General features: G+C 48.3%; 1 protein-coding gene across 3 annotated transcripts in view; it reads right to left on the bottom strand.

Annotated features, from left to right (window-relative positions):
- LOC145362284 (RAC-beta serine/threonine-protein kinase) overlaps window positions 1-17,665 on the bottom strand; it is a 109,343-nt gene that overhangs the window by 40,994 nt on the left and 50,684 nt on the right. For 2 of the 3 annotated variants that reach the window (XM_080218372.1, XM_080218371.1), the window contains exon 3: window positions 88-257. In XM_080218372.1, coding sequence (XP_080074498.1) covers window positions 88-133 — 46 coding nt within the window. In that variant the 5' untranslated portion in view covers window positions 134-257. Of the gene's footprint in view, window positions 1-87; window positions 258-11,044; window positions 11,110-17,665 lie in introns of those variants that run through there. The other variant, XM_080218373.1, reaches the window with a different exon arrangement.

The raw sequence follows: 17,665 nt of genomic DNA, 5'->3' as shown, positions 1-17,665 counted from the left end.
AAGTGCTGCCAAAGGCGCCTTAAGCTTCTTAAAATTGAGTTATTAACCAACACTTGGTGGCATTGTCTCTTCAAGCCTCACACTCACCTCTTTTATGGAGCCATCCCTCCTTCACAACCGACACTTCATTCATATTGGGACCAAATTATTCTGAGGAAAAACCTCAGATTCACTTAAAGATGGAGGAGAGGCCCCTGCCTGACCCCAACGACAGGATCCTCAGCAATTCGCCCCTCTTCCCAAGCACAGCGTGGAATCTGCGACAAGAGAAATTGTAAAGGGTTAGCAGAGCGAGGAATACACGCACAGATACATACACGCACACACGTATCCCATTTAATTGCAAAGTAAGAAGTGAGTTTTGTACCAAATGTTGAACTGACCATTTTATTCATCAACAAGCAGTTGATGCTGAGCCCAGGTTTTAAATAAAAATTTGTCACAATTTGGCTTACATTAACCCTGTAATGAAGTTACTGTGAAAATCCCCTTGTCGCCACACTCCGGCACCTGTCCGGCTACACTGAAGGAGAATTTAACATGGCCAATGCACCCTAACCAGCACGTCTTTTGGACTGTGGGAGGAAACCGGAGCACCCGGAGGAAACCCACACAGACACGGGGAGACGTGCAGACTCCGCATAGACAGTGACCCAAGCTGGGAATCGAACCCGGGTCCCTGGAGCTGTGAGGCAGCAGTGCTAACCATTGTGCCGACCACTGTCGCTGGTTGGGTCAGCATTTGTTGTCCATCCCTTTTGAATTGAATGGTTGGCCATTGCCATTTCAGAGGGCAATTGTGATTGAGATCCAGGGCACATTATTTAATGTGCAAGTGTTTCCCGTTGACATCAATCCGAAGCTCCCCTTGTGCTTAACATTACTGATGCGTGCAGTTTCTGATGGGTTTCATTTGCTGCTATTCTGTTGGGGCAAAAGGGCCAGTGCAGCAGATTGCCCTTCCAATTAAATTGCTTTGAAATTAGATTTTCTGGGATACAATTGACAAAAGCATCATTTGTAATCCATCGATTTTCACAATCATCCACTACCTCTGAAAAGGGCAAACCATTCCCCACCCCCAACTACTGCTACTAATGTGCAAGAGACCAGGGCAATTCACACTGCTACGGCTCTGGAGCCACATGTAGGCCAGACCGGGTAAGGACGGCAGATTTCTTTCCTTAAAGGACATTAGTGAACCAGTTGGGTTTTTACAAGAATGGTTTCATGGACATCATTAGACTTACTGAATTACGGGTTTTATTAAATTCAGGTTTCAGCATCTGCTGTGGTGGGATTCGAATCCAGGTCCCCAGAGTTCATAGGATGCTTACACAGCAGAAGAGGCCATTTCAGCCCATTGAGTCTGCACTGACTCTCCCTGATACAGAAGCCTTACCCAGGCCCTCTCCCCACCCTATCCTTGTAACCTCCACCTCCCCAATATTTTATCATAGCCAACCCACCTAACCTACACATCTTGGGACATTAAAAGGGCAATTTAAAATTAACATGGTCAGTCTACCTAACATGGACATCTTTGGAGAATGGGAGGAAACCGGAGCACTTGGGAGGAAACCCACGCAGACACGGGAAGAAGGTTTAAACTCCAACAGAGAGTCATCCAAGGCCAGAATTGAACTTGGGTTCCTGAGGCTGCAAGGCAGCAGTGCTAACCACTGTGCCACCCCAAGTTATATAAGGGCATTTGAGAGTCAACCACATTGCTGTAGTCCTGGAGTCACATGTAGGGCGGACAGGGTGAGGACGACAGATTTCCTTCCCTGAAGGACATTAGTGAACCAGATGGGTTTTTATGACAATGGTTTGTTGGTCTTCATTAGATTTTTGATTCACCATCTGTGTGGTGGGATTTGAATCTGGGTCCCCAGAGCATTACTCTGGGTTTCTGGATTACTAGGCCAGTGACAATACCACTGGGCCACCATTTCTCGAGGACAAGAAAAGACCAACTAACTTGACAAGTCTGCCCCACTCATGTGAGCTGCAGCCACGGTTAAATACCTCATCGTACTCACTCACCCGGCAGCCATGGCACCCCCGAGAAAAGGCAAAACAAAACCTACAACCAATAAATAATAAAACACACTGGAAAATTCGTCCCCAACTAGCGTAAACCATTAGGATCACCCCATTAGGGGAGGTGGTAGCATAGTGGTATCATCGCTGGAGTAGAAATCCAGTGACCCTAGGGTAATGTTCTGGGGACCCGGGTTCGAATCCCGCCAGGGCAGAATGGTGCAATTTGAATTAGGAGTCTAATGATGACCATGAAACCATTGTCGATTATCGTAAAAAAAATCATCTGATTCACTAATGTCCTTTAGGGAAGGAAATCTGCCGTCCTTACCCAATCTGGCCTACATGTGACTCCAGGGCTACAGCAACATGGTTGACTCTCAAATGCCCTTGGACAACTAGGGATGGGCAATAAATGCTGGTCCGTGCAGCGATGCCCACATCCCATGCATGAATGAGAAATTCACCACATCGATGGTTATCTGAAGGGAGATTGGCAATAGAGGGAGGTTTTCTGCTGCCACCGTGACAACATCGGGGAAACCCAATCTCATTTCCGTCAAGGCCCTGCAGCATCCTGCCTGTCAAATCAGATAGCTTTGTGACGGCACTGCCTCACCTGCAGAAAGGTTTAGTCTCGGAAGGAAATGCAATAGTGGGGAATTTAAATCGGGGTAACTGGAAGGATCGGGCAGAAGAGAAATGCTGGAACACACTCAAAGGCCCAACAGCCACATTTCACTCAATGTTGTGCTGTGGGGATCTTTCACATCAACCTCAGAGCAGTTGCAGAGACCCCATCCAGTGTCCTGGCCAACATTCATCATTCAATCCTCAGGCTTTATAATGTTCTGATCAGATCACATTTGGAAGGATGTACTGGCTGTGGGGAAAGTCCAGAGGAGGATCAGGAGAGTGACTCTGGGAGTGAAAGGCTTGATGTATGGGGAGAATTTGAGAAGTCTGGGTCTGTACGTGATGGAGTTCAGAAGGACGAGGGGGGACTTATTGTAATTTACAGAATACTGAAATGTCTAGATAGAGCGGACGTGGGGATCTGAGGGCACAGCCTCTGAGTAAAGGGACAACCCTTTAGAACCGTGACGAGGAGGAATTTCTTTAGCCAGAGACTGGTGAATCTGTGGAATTCATTGCCACAGAAGGCTGTGGGGGCCAGGTCACTGCATGTATTTAATACAGAGAGACAGGGGTTCTTGATTGGTAAGGGGATCAAAGGCTATGGAAAAAAGACACGAGACTGGAGTTGAGAAACTCATCAACCATGATTGAATGGGAAAGCAGACTCTCGCACCCGGGTGAAGGAAGTGTGAAAATGCGCCAAAATAAAATCTTTTAACCAATATATTATCTGGTCAATATCTGTTTGTGGCAGCTTGCTGTGCAAATATTGTCTGCTGTGTTTCCTATACTGACTGTTTTTACCGTGGTGTTTTGGGACATCCAGAGACTGTAAAAATTACCACATTTGCGCTTTATACACTTGCTTTTCAATCAGGATTTGATCACCCTCGCTGGTGCTCCCCCAAAGCACCAAATAGTTTTGCTCTCCAGGGCTGAATTCACACTTTCTCTGGCCCAGCTCCACACAACTGTGGGAAGGTTACCTCCTTCAACAAGGAGCTGAAGAGAGGTAGACTCCGTGGCCAGAGACCCCCATGGTTAACTGGTGACTTAACCAGAACCACTGCTATTGGTTTGCGCACCATGCCAGGCCTCTGCAGTACCGATCCCCAAGCTCTTGCCCCCTGAACATCGGCAATGGGGAAATCTAGGTCAGTGCCCTCCCTGCCCCACACCATCATGCTGGGACAAGTAATGAGCATGGACAGATCACTGAATAGCTCAGGTTTTCAGGAAGAGCTACAGATATTGTGAAACACTCTCCACAAACATTGAACTTTGAGACAAAGTGACAACGGAAAGTCTAGCTGGAGGAACTTAGGCGAGTTCACGTTATGGATCGGCAGAAGCTAGGGGAGCTAGGTCTGCTTCTCGAAAGATTCAGCACACACAGTAACACAATTCCATATTTAAAAAAAGCAGGGTGAATGCAGTGGTGCCTCACAATGAAATCCAAGTGGCACAGTGGTTAGCACTGCTGCCTCACAGGCACCAGGTTCGATTCCTGGCTTGGGTCAGCGTCTATGCAGAGTCTGCACGTTCTCCCTGTGTCTGCATGGGTTTTCTCCGGTTGAATCATAGAATCCCGACAGTGCAGAAAGAGGCCCATCGAGTCTGCACTGACCATAATCCCGAGGCCCTACCCCCATATCCTACATATTTTACCCACTAATCCTGCTAACCTACGCAGGACACTAAAAGGCAATTTTAGCATGGCCAATCAACCTAACCTGCTCATTTTTGGACTGTGGGAGGAAACACACGCAGACATGAGGAGAACGTGCAAACTCCACACAGCCAGTGACCCAAGCTGGGAATCAAACCCTGGTCCCTGGAGCTGTGAAGCAGTAGTGCTAACCACTGTGCTACCGTGCTCTGGTTTCCTCGCACAGTCCAAAGGACGTGCTGGTTAAGTGCTTTGGCCGTACCAAATTCTCCCTCAGTGTACCCGAACAGGCGCCAGAGTGCGGTGACTAGGGGATTTTCACAGTAACTTCAGTGTTAAGCCCACTCGGACACTAATAAAAAGGACTAAGATTTACAGCTTTTGGGGAATAAGAGGGGAAAGAATATTCCAGAGAAACTAGAATTGTCTGCTCTGCTTCAGAAATCATGAACAAAGGAGCTGCAGTTGGCCATTCTTCTCATCGAACTGCCTCAACCATCATTTTCCCCACACTATCCTCCATATCCCTTGATATCTTCAATATCTAGAAAGCTATCAATCTCTCTCTCGAAAATTCTTGATGACTGAGGCTCGTTCCATAGTCTTGTCTGAAACTGGAACAGAATTCTTTTCTCAATGCGTTTGTGGGATGTGGGCGTCACTGGCTGGGCCAACATTTATTGCCTATCTTGCTAGGCCATTTCAGAGTCGACCACGAGTGAGGAGGGGGGGGTGTAGGATTTCCTCCCCTAAAGGACGTTAGCGAGCCAGGTGGGTGTTTACAATGGTTTCATCATTCGACATTTAATTCCCGATTTTTGTTTAATTCGCCAGCTGCCATGGTGGGGTTTGAGCCCGCAACTCCAAAGCATCACCCTGGGTCAGCTCAGTAACAATACCACTCGGCCACTACATCCCCAATATATTAATCTAAGCAACCACCAGGGTTTCACAATGAGGGGTTAACAGGGAAGCACGTGAAATTTAACCCTTTGTCCACAAACTGAAAACACCCAAAGGACAACAATTTACGGTCCAAAAGACCGTTCGGCCCATCATGCTTATGGGAGCTTGCTGTGTAAACTTTGCTCTTGAGGCAGTGAAAGGTGCTGCACAAATCCCTCCGGGCCTTGTCTGAGAGGACAGGTTTGCTGAATCTCTGGCTTTCCTCATTTTTTTCCCCCCCATTGTAACATTCAATGCCATTCCCCTCACTCAATCTCCCCACTCAACATCCTGGGGATTGCCACTGACCAGAAACGGAACTGAACTCAGCCATACGAATACAGTGGCAACAAGAGCAGATCAGAGGCTAGGAATCCTGTGGAGAGTTACTCACTTCCCCCAAAGCCTGTCCTCCAAATACAAGTCAGGAGTGTGATGGAATACTCCCCACTTGCCTGGATGAGTGCGGCTCCAACAACACTCAAGAAGCTTGACACCACCCAGGAAAAAGCAGCCCCGCTTGATTGGCACCCCACGTGGAAATATTCACTCCCTCCACCACTGATGCACAGTGGCAACCATGTTTGCCATCTGCAAAACACACTGCAGCGACTCACCAAGGCTCCTGAGACAGCACCTTCCAAACTGATGACCTTTACCGTCCAGAAGGACAAGGGTAGCGGACACCGGAGAGAACACTAACATCTTGAGGTTCCCCTCCAAGTCACACACCAGTCTGACTTTTATGATATTATCTTTATTAGTGTCACAAGTAGGCTTGCATTAACACTACAATGAAGTTACTGTGAAAAACCCTTAGTCGCCACACTCCGCCACCTGTTCCGGTACACTGAGGGAGACTTTAGCACAGCCAATGCACCCTAACCAGCACGTCTTTTGGACTGTGGGAGGAAACCGGAGCACCCAGAGAAAACCCATGCAGACACACAGAGAATGTGCAGACTCCACACAGATAGTGACCTAAGCTGGGAATTGAACCCGGCACGCTGGCGCCGTAAGGCACTGTGCCGACTTGGAAATACATCGGCTGTTCCCTCACGGCCGCTGGGTCAAAATCCTGGAATTCCCTCCCTAACAGCACCGTGGGTGAATCTGTACCACATGGGACAGCACATTGGCTCAGTGATCAGCACTGCTGCCTCTCAGCTCCAGGGGCCTGAGTTCGATTCCCAGCTTGGGTCATTGTCTGTGCAGAGTTTGCACGTTCTCACAGTGTCTGCCTGGGTTTCCTCCAGGTGCTCCAGTTTCCTCCCACAGTCCGAAAGACTGTGCTGGTTAGGTGCACTGGCCGAACTAAATTCCCTGGTGTTCCCCAACTGGCGCTGGAGTGCGGCGGCTAGAGGATTTTTACAATAACTTCACTGTAGCGTTAACGTAAGCCCGGTGAAATTGATAAATAAACTTTAAAAGCAGACTGCAGCGGATTCGAGGTGGCGACTCAGCATACCTTTGCAAGGGGCAATAAATGCTGGACCTAACCCAGCTACGATCACGTCCTACAAATGAAAGACGTAGCGTTAGGGAGGAATAGGTGGTGGTTAGGGACATGGAGACCAATGAGAGAGGGAAGGGGTTAACCCTGCACGAGCAACTCTGCACATAAAAGTTTCAGCTAACTTGGCTTCTCAGTGATCATTTTAAACGACTGACAGCAAACCCACCACCACCCCCCCCCGCCCCACCCCACCTGCAACCTTCCCAGAGGAAGCAATCTTTCCGCCTGTGTTGATCTGCTAAATTTACAGCAATATATGTACACAGGAGAGAAACACTCAACTATTGGAGATGACTTACGATAATCACACAACATTGAGGTGCACTAATCTAAACACAATGATCCCATTGTTATCAGAAGCAACAACTCTGAATTAAACTGCTGCTTGTACTCTCAACTGCACAGGCTAATCCCAGCGTGTGGAATGATTCTGGTTTAGTCGTCAGGGTTGCAATTCCTCCCCCCAACCCCCCACCACAAACAAGTCAAGGATCGGGAAGCACGGCTGAATCCATCAGGCGCACAGCAACTAAAAAGTGATGCTAAAAATAAGAACACCTTTTCTGCTTCGACAATGACTCACTCTTTCAGGGTAAACACGTTCCTCTTACACAGAATTCAACCTCAAGCTTCCAGCTCAGAACACACACAAAAAAAATTGCGGGCTTCAGAATGGGGGAAACAACCACCTGCATTTGTGTGGTGCCCCTCAGGACGCCTCGCGGCACCTCACAGTCAGTGATGGGAGTACTTTGGAAGTGTGCAGCAGGCACCACAGCAACCAATTTTCTCACAGCACTATTTCACAAACAGCAATGAGATCATGGTCAGATGATCTGCATTTTTTTTTTGAAAAGTGATGTTGATTGAAGGGAAAAGCGGTGGCTGGAACACCAGGCAGAAGAAACACCTCCCACACTCATACCAAATGGTGCCGTGGTAGCTTTCGCATCAGTGGTTCTTGAGCTGGGGATATGTATGCATAAACCATTGAAGGTGGCAGGTTGAGACAGCAGTTAATAAAACACACAATTTCCTGGGCTTTAATAGGGCCCAGGCATACGAGGACAAGGTTATGTCAAGCCTACTTCAGTGAGTGTACTGTGTCCAGTTTTGGGCACTTTAGGAAGGATACGAAAGCAAGATAAGATTCATCAGATCAGATGAAGATAAGATTCACCAGATTAGTTCCTGGGGCAAGGAACTTCAGGTCTGAAGATAGACTGAAGAAGTTTCCTCTTGGAGGAAGGAACAGAGAGGAGATTTGACAAAGGTCTTCAAAGAACAAAGAGCAGTACAGCCCAGGAACAGGCTCTTAAGTTCTCCAAGCCTGTGCTGATCATGATACCCTAACTAAACTAAAAACATTCACCCCTTACTCCGTCCGTATCTCTCTATTCCCTCCTTATTCATGTATCCATCCAGGTGCCTCTTAAATGTTGCTAATGTGCCTGCTTCCACCACCACCTCTGGCAGCACGTTCCAGGCACCCAACACACTGAAAAACTTACCCCGCACATCTCCCTTAAACTTTCCCCCTCTCACCTTGAACCTTTACCTCCTTGAAATTGATACTTTCATCCTTGGAAAAAGCCTCTGACTATCCACCGTCTGCATCTCTCCATTTTGTTCAGGTCTCCCCTCAGCATCTGCCTTTCCAGTAAAAACAGTCCTAGTTTATTCAACCTCTCCTCATTGTCAACACCCTCAAGACTAGACAACATCCTGGTGAACCTTTTTTTCACTCTCCCCAAAGCTTCCATGTTCTTCTGGTAGTGTGGTGACCAGAACTGCATGCAATACTCCAAATGCGGCCTAACCGAGGTTTTACATAGCTGCAACATGATTTCCCAACTCTTGCACTCAATGCCCCGGCTGATGAAGGCAAGCATACCGTGTACCCTTCTTAATCACCTTGGCCGTTTGTGCTGTCACTTTTAGGGAGCTGTGGACCTACACACCCAGATCTCTCAAAAACATGAGGGGTCTGAACACTGTAGACATGAAGAAACTGGACCCACTGTGAGAGGATCAAGAACGAGAGGGCACAGATCTTAAATAATTGGCAAAACTAGTGACATGAGAAAACCAGTTCCTCGCAGTGGGCGGCTATGGTTTGGAATGCACTGCCTCAGAGGAGGAGGTTGGTTCACTTGAGGGTTTCAGGATTGTTATCTGAAAGGGAAGAACGTGCAGGGTCACGGGGAGAAGGTGAGAGAATGGCACAGGACGAGTTGCTCACTGAGAGAGCGGCGCAGATACGATGGGGCAAATGGCTTTCTGCGCTGGAAAAATCCTGCGATTGAGATTCAGGCCAAACACTGTTTAGCGAGAATGCCTTTTAAATGTTGCTAACGTGCCTACTTCCAACACCTCTCCTGGCAGTGCATTCCAGGCACCCACCACACTCTGAAAAACTTATCGCCTAGGCCACATGCTCCACATCACTCCAGGATGGAACTGGATCATACAGAACGAATCACACAAAGAACAAACTTGCATTTGTGTAGCACCTTTCACGACCTTGAAATTTCAAACTACTCGACAGTTAATGAAGTGTGGTCACTGTTGTACTCAGTGCAGCAGCTAATCTGCACGGCAAGCTTCCACCAACAGCAATGTGCTCATAGATAAACTGCCTCTAAAACCATGTTGATTAAGAGGCAAATATTGCACACCGTGGACAAGTTGTGTGGCGGGAGAATACAGCCAACTCAATCAAGATGGCTCCTTATCAGACTGACGAAGGGTCGTCCAGACTCAAAACGTTGGCTCGATTCTCTCTCTCTCCACAGATACTGCCAGAGCTGCCGAGATTTTCCAGCATTTTCCGCTTTCCTTGCATCTGCAGTATTTTGCCTGTACCAGGGACAACTTTCCTCCTTTCTCTTCAAAGCAATGCCAGCGGATCTTTTACAGCTTCCCTAAAGGGATTCAGACTCTTGGATTATGTCTCAAGAAAGACTGCACTCAACAGTGCAGTGCTCCCGCAGCAGTGGGCTGAGCGTCTTGGCCTAGATGTTGTGCTCAGGTGCCTGGAGTGAGACGGGAACTCCCGACCCGCTGATGACAGGGGAGGGGGGGGGCAATGGGATAGGGTGTGGGTGGAATTATGGTCAGTGCAGACTCGATGGGCCAAATGGCCTCCTTCTGTACTGTAGGAAGTCTATGATCATGTGAATGCGAGGGTCACTTCTGAGCGCAACAGCAACAAAGTGACCCTTTCCTACTTCAACCAGGGAGACAGAAGCTAGAAGCAGGAGGCCATTCAGCCCTTCAAGCCCTCTCCACCATTTATTTGATCATGACTGATTGAATCCAAATCCTGATTCCCCCCCTTCTCCCCAAATCCCTTGATTCCTTTAGCCCTAAGAGCTATATCTAATTCCATCTTGAAATCAGGCAACATTTTGGCATCAACTACTTTGAGATAGTGAAATCCACATAATTACCACCCTCTAGGTGAAGAACTTTGTCCTCACTTCAGTCCTAAAAGGTTTCCCCTTATCCTATGACCCCCCCCCCCCCCCCCCACTAGTTCTGGGCATCCCCCACCATCGGGAACATTCTTTCCGAATCCACCCTGTCTGACCCTGTTAGAATTTTATAAGTTTCTATGAGATCCCCTCTCACTCTTCTAAACTCCACTGAATATAATTCTATCTGACTTAATCTCTCCTCATATGACAGACCTGCCATCCCAGGAATCAGCCTGGTAAACCTTTGCTGTACTCCGTCTATAGCAAGGACATCCTGCTTTAGATAAGGACACCAAAACTGCGCACAATACCCAAGTGTGGCCTCACCAACGCCCTACATAATTGCAATAAAACATCCCTATTCTTGAACTAAAATCCTCTCTTAATGAAGGCCAACATACCATTTGCCTTCTTTACTGCCTGCTGTACCTGCACGCTTACTGTCAGCGACTGATGCACGAGGCACCAATGTCTCATTGAGTATCCACTTCTCTCAACTGACATCCATTTAAGTAATGATCTGCCTTCCTATTATTGCTACCAAAGTGGACAGCCTCACATTTATCCACATTATACTGCATCTACCATGCATTTGCCCACACACTCAGCCTGTTCAAATCATGCTGAAGCATCTCTGCATCCTCCTCACAGCTCACCCTCCCCCACCCCAACTTTGTATCTGCAAATTTAGACATAATGCATTTAGTTCCCATTTCCAAATTAGTAATGGTCACCTGGTGATGGAATAGTTACCTGATGATAGGATGGCAAGTGGAGGAGACAGGGTGACCATTTGCATCAGCCTGATTGAGGGGTCCTGGACAGCATGCTCACAGGGAGACGGAAATCATTCCCTGGAATGCCTGAAGAGTCATAGCTGGAGCAGCAATGCTGAGTGAGCGGGAGTTGGGGCGGCTAAGAGAAGGATCTGCAAGGGACATGACGTTGAAGACATTGTTCTGTGATGCAAAACCTTAGCAGCCTTCAGTCCAAGCATCCCAATGAGCACCGGAAGCACCTCCCTGGCTCAGTTCTGCTCCAGAGTGAACATAATCCTTGCAATTCTACACGACCAAGTCGCTGGAGTGTTAGTTAGGGCAAACGCTCCATACCAGAACACAACATGAACAGAAGCCGAGCTCTCTCTTTCTCTCTCTCTCTCTGTGCTCTGGCCCTTTGCTTATGTTAAGAAAGAGGAAATGCAGTGTTTTCATTTTCTAACAAGTCACCACATCCTATGCAGTTCCTGGACTCGACATTGCAAAAAAAGCTTGCTATATAAAGCACTGCGCGTGAGGTTCTACGGTAGGCCACGCAAATACGCAGCGCAGCATCAGGACACAAACACACAATGCACATGCGCGTGTCAAAAATAGATACCCTCACAACAAATTAAAACACACAATAGTCAAGACCCCTCAGTGAAGGTTCGTTACCCCTCAAAAGGGAAACTGTCTTTATTGATACGCAAAATAAATCCACCCTTGCCTCTCCGCTAATCATATAATTTAAAGCAAAGGATTGCGCCAAGCTTGCTGGTCTCCCCTTCATGATGTACAACCTGCTGCTAGGCTGGGAGAACCAAACCAAACCCAAACATGCCACCTGAAGCCAATGACCACAACATCCCAATACTGCAGATGCTGGAATCTGAAACAAAAACAGGAAATGCTGGAGAAACACAGCAGGTCTGACAGCATCCGTGGGGAGAGAATGGAGCCAACATTTCAGTTTTGATTTGATTTATTATTATCACATCTATTTGTGAAAAGTATTGTTTCTTGCACGCTCTATAGATAAACCATACCGTTCATAGAGAAGGAAAGGCAAGAGTGCAGAATGTAGTGTCACAGTCATAGCTAGGGTGTAGAGAAAGATCAACTTAATGCGAGGTAGGCCCATTCAAAAGTCTGATGGTAGCCAGAAAGAAGCTGTTCTTGAGTTGGTTGGTACGTGACCTCAGACTTTTGTATTTTTTCCCGATGGAAGAAAGCAAAAGCGAATATGCCGGGGGGTGAGTGGGGCCCTTAATTACGCTGGCTACTTTTCCGAGGCAGCCGTAAGCGTAGACAGTCAATGGATGGGAGGCTGGTTTGTGTGATGGATTGGGCTATGTTCATGATATTTTGTAGTTTCTTGCTTTCTTGGGCACAGCAGGAGCCATAACAAGCCATGATACGACCAGAAAGAATGCTCTCTATGGTGCATCTGTAAAAGTTGGTCAATCAAAATGCTTTGACAAAGGGTGATCCAGACTTGAAGCATTGGCTCTATTCTCTCTGCACGGACGCTGTCGGACCTGCTGCGTTCCGCCAGCATTTTCTCAACACGGTATCCTATTGCCTGCACATCACCATTCCCAGTGGCTGCACCACAGGGTGTAATATGCCTGGAACCTTGCTCCTGATGAGACGCAGGATTACGTTCCAGTGCAGCACTATTGCACCGCTGGACTTGCCAATTCTAATCCAGCTGCGAGCCTCACGGGCTGTTCTCAGCCAAGACCGCAACGAAGACCGCCTCCTGGACACCACCCACAGTCACTGGGCTTCGATGGGATAACCAGCCTTCCCCGGCGTTGCAACCACTCTACCACCGATGAGGGAGAATGCCTGTGACGCGCCCAATGTCAAGTAGTTCGTCACTCCCTACGTGGGCAAAACAAGAGGTCGACTGACGCTCACAGGACTGAAGCCCGGTGAACATCAACAACTTCCAACAGAGTAAGAGGACACAAGAAAAACTACACCAATTGGAAATGGGTGGTGGGGTGGTGGTGGTGGGGTGATATTACAGTGGTATTGTCACTGGACTGGTAATCCACTGGCCCAAGACGATGCCCTGAGGACAGTAAGAAGCCTCTCAACACCAGGGTAAAGTCCAACAGGTTTATTTGGTAGCACAAGTTTTCAGAGTGTCATTCCTTCTTCAGGCGAGCGAGGAATTGTGTTCACAAACAGGGCAAACAGTTATGTTTGTGAATACAACTCCTTACTCGCGCAAAAAGCTTTGGCTATCAAATAAACCTGTTGGACTTTAACCTGGTGCTGGGAGACTTCTTGCTGTGCTTACCCAAGTCCAACGCCGGCATCTCCACAATGTTTTGGGAATCAGGGTTCAAATCCCAGCACAGCAGCTGGGTAAATTTGAACAAAGAACAGTACAGCACAGGCACAGTTCCTTCAGCCCCCCAAGTCTGTGCTGACACAGATGCTTCTCTAATCTAATGTTTTCTTGTCTCTATGTGGTCCATACCCCTCCATTCCCTGCCTATTCATCCAGGTACCCCCTGAATGTTGTTATAGGTTCTGTGGCACAGTGGCTAACACTGCTCCCTCACTGTGCCAGAGACCCAGGTTTAGTTCCGGCCATGGGTCACTGTCTGTACGGAGTCTGCATGCTCTTCTCGTGTCTACGTGGGTTTCCTCCAGGAGCTCCGGTTTCCTCCCACAGTCCAAAGATGTGCAGGCTAGGTGGATTGGCCATAAAAAATTACCCTTTAGTCTCAGGAGGACTAGCAGGGAAAATGTGGGGTTATGGGGATAGGCCTGGATGAAATTGTGGTTGGTGCTGACTCGATGGGCCAAATATCCTCCTTCTGCACTGTCGGGATTCTATTCTATGATTGCTTCCACCTCCTCTGGCAGCACATCCCAGGCATTCACCACCATGTGTGGGGGAAAAATTTGCCCCTTACATCTCTTTTAAACTTTCCCCCTCTCACATTCAACCTATGTCCCCGAGTAATTGACCCTTCAACCCTGAGAAAAAAGATTCTGACTATCCACTCTACTCAAGCCTGTCATAATCTTGTAAACATCTATCAGGTTCCCCCCTCATCCTCCTACGCTCCAATGAAAGCAATCCAAGTTTGTTCAACCTTTCTTCATAGTCCATATCCTCCAAACCAGGCAGCATCCTGGTAAATCTCTTCTGCACCCTTTCCAATGCATCAACATCCTTCCGGTCGTGTGGCGACCAGAATTACACACAATACTCCAAATGCAGCCTAACCAAAATCTCATAGAGCTGCAACATGACTTTCCAATTCCTATACTCAAAGCCCTGACCAATGAAGGCCAACATGCCATATGCCTTCTTGACCACCTTGCCCACTCGGCTCCCTTTTGCACATTGTCCACTTGAGTGATCCCCTTCAGGGAACTGTGGATCTGCATACTTAGATCCCCCTGTATGCTAATATTTCTACGGGCTCTACCATTTACTGTATACTTTCCTCCTGCAGTAGACCTTCCAAATCGCATCACCTCATGTTTGTCTGGGTTAAATTCCACGTGCCATCTTTCGGCCTAAGTCTCCAGCCAATTTATATCCTGCTGCATCCTCTGACAATCCTCCTCACTATCCGCTACTCCCCCAATTTTTGTATCATCTGCAAATTTACTAATCAGACCAGCTACATTTTCCTCCAAATTCAATAAAAAAATCTGGAATTAGAAGTCTACTGATGACCACGAAACCATTGGAGATTGTCGGAAAAACCCATCTGGTTCACTAATTCACCTTTAGGGAAGTAAATCTGCTGTCCTTATCCAGTCCGGCCTATGTGTGACACTGGTTGATGCGTTGGAGGTGGGGGTCGAGGAACCCCCCCCCATCAGGACTCTGCTGCTGCCCTGTGTCCTCTTCCGCTACTGGAGACTGCACCACTACATCAGATTTTCATACTGCCCCCCTCAATTTCAAGGGGGTTATTTGGAGCATCCACTTACTTATAAACTTTCCTGCCTCCCACCATTACTATTTCAGAGAATCACAGAATCCTTACAGTTCAGAAGGAGACCATCTGGCCCATCAAGTCTGCACTGATCACAATCCCACCCAAGCCCCATCTCCAAAACCCCATACATTTACCCTAGCTATTCCCTCTGACCCTAAGGGGCAATTTAGCACAGCCAATCCGCTTAACCCGCACATCTTTGGACTGACAGGAAAGTGGAGCATCTGGAGGAAACCCATGCAGACCCGGGGAGAACGTGCAAACTCCACACATAGTGACCCGAGGTGGGAATTGAACCTGGGTTTCTGGTGCTGTAAGGCAGCAGTGCTAACTCTGGCCCTCGTGAACCTAACCCAGCCACTTCCAGTGTTCCCATTTTTATTTCCCTCAGGCTCTGCTCTGATCTGTAAGCAGCTGGAGTTCCATCACCTGCACTATTTGGGGGGTTTATTTTCTGTTACATAACAAGCAGTTCATTTCACAATCGGGCTTCTGAATGGAGAGCTGTGATTACGTTTAGGAAAACTGAATTCAGTTAGAATTACAAATTGTTTCAGGGAGCCATGTGCCCCAAATACACAATGAGTCAGCACTGCTGCCTCACAGCGCCAGGGACCTGGGCTCAATTCTGGCCTCGGGTCACTGTCTGTGTGGAGTTTGCACATTCTCCCCACGTCTGTGTCAGTTTCCTCCAGGTGTTCCGGTTTCCTCCCAAAGATGTGCTGGTTAGGTGGACTGGCCATGCTAAATTGCCCCTAAGTGTATAAAGATTTGCAGGTTGGGGGATTAGCAGGGTAAATACTTGTGGTTATGGGAATAGGGCTTGGGTAAAAGGCTCTGCTGGGGAGTAGATGCAGACCAGATAGGCCGAATGGCCCCCTCCTACACTATGGGGAATCTGTGATAACCTGGGCAGCCTGCCTTTGGGTCTATGTACACAGAGGACAAAAGTTCAGTCTCAACTTCCTAGTTTACAACAAAGCAAACACTGGGACAGTCCAGAGTGTGCGACCATTGCGCTCGCTCTCTCTCGCCCCCACCCCTCAATCCCCAGTCTCTCTCTGTCGCGCTCCTATTTACACAGCACAGGGTTAATGGGCCGGAGGGAGTAGCACTGCCAGCTTGTTTGTCCATCAGCCACAGGATACTCAGCTGAAGTGACCACTTTGATGAGGAAGGCTAAAGGAATATGGGTTCCGAACTGTACCACAGCCCCAAAGGTGCACAACAGGGACTGGTCAAAAATGATCAACGACATTGTAACGAGAAGTGGGATTTTTTTTTTTACTGCGCAGCTCGACTGACACACAACACCTGAAAAGTAAAGGCTCAAACCTGTGCTCCCCTCGCCAGCCACACACGCACTGACCCGCAGCCACGCCTGGGTGCCCTCTCTTCTCCTCATCCTGGGAGGCTGCTCAACTCCACCGAACAGCCTCTCAGGCGAGCGGCTCCCACTGCACACGCTCAGAACCAGCCCCCTGGCCAGACAAACAAGTGCCGCTCAAAGCAAACACTGGGTCCGACACGAGGGCGCTTGGGGGAGCAAACAAGAGGCAGCAGGAGCAGCAAAGCGAACAGAACCAGTCAACTCCAGCTTTCCACTGCAGCTTTCAAATATTTACCTCCCTTGCCGAGAAGAAAAATCAATGCTGAAGGGGGAGGTTGCCCGCCGGATCCTTTGCCCCTTGGCCTGTCACCGAAAAGGCCTGAAATCCACTGGGAAAGCCTGCACGTCAAGGGTCACCTCAGCAGGCAAGGTGCAGCAATTTAAATAGGAGGAGGGGGGGTGGAGGGAGATCAAGTATCAGCTCACTGAACTGTGGGTTCAAGCCCCAATCGGGCGACTGGGCAAAAACAGAAACCCAGGCTGACATTCACAGTGTTGTGCTGTTGGAAGGTGATGTGCGGGGCGGCACAGTGGTTAGCACTGCTGCCTTTCAGCGCCAGGGACCCGGGTTCGATTCCCAGCTTGGATCACCGTCTGTGCGTTCTCCCCGTGTCTGCGTGGGTTTCCTCCGGATGCTCCGGTTTCCTCCCACAGTCCGAAAGACGTGCTGGCTAGGTGGATTGGCCGTGCTAAATTCTCCCTCAGTGTGCCTAAACAGGTGCCAGAGTATGTCGACGAGGAGGTTCTCACAGTAACGTCATTGCAGTGTTAATGTAAGCCTAATTGTGACACTAATAAATAAACTTTAAACTAAGCTGGACATCAAAGACATTACTTCAGAAGGGCAGAGGCAGAGGGGCATGCGTGGATATTAGCACGTATTCAAGCTGGGGTGACGCTGCAACACAGTCATTGAAACTGTACAATCAATGGGCCAAATGTCGTGATGAGTACCATGGAGGGGGTGACTTTACATACTCTTATCCTGTGGTTTGACCCAGTCACAGAACCAAAGATCCGACTATATATAAAGGGGATTTCCCTACACCGCTCTCTGACACTGTTCAAACACAATTTTACATCCTTAAACACAGCAAGGCACAACCGGACTGTCCTGGAGTTTATGCTCTGCACAAACTTTCCTTCACTCCATGCTGATCAAAATACCTTTCCCTTGCTTTCTCCCCTGACATGGGCTCCCCTCAAATCCAACTTTTGCTCAGCACCTCAACCACTCTATGTT

This window comes from Carcharhinus amblyrhynchos, unplaced genomic scaffold (assembly GCF_965287045.1).
Source record: "Carcharhinus amblyrhynchos unplaced genomic scaffold, sCarAmb.v2.hapA scaffold_37, whole genome shotgun sequence".
NCBI classification, from domain to species: Eukaryota; Metazoa; Chordata; class Chondrichthyes; order Carcharhiniformes; family Carcharhinidae; genus Carcharhinus; species Carcharhinus amblyrhynchos.
The sequence above is the reverse complement of the archived record's forward strand: the minus strand, read 5'-3'. Positions and strand labels throughout refer to the sequence as shown.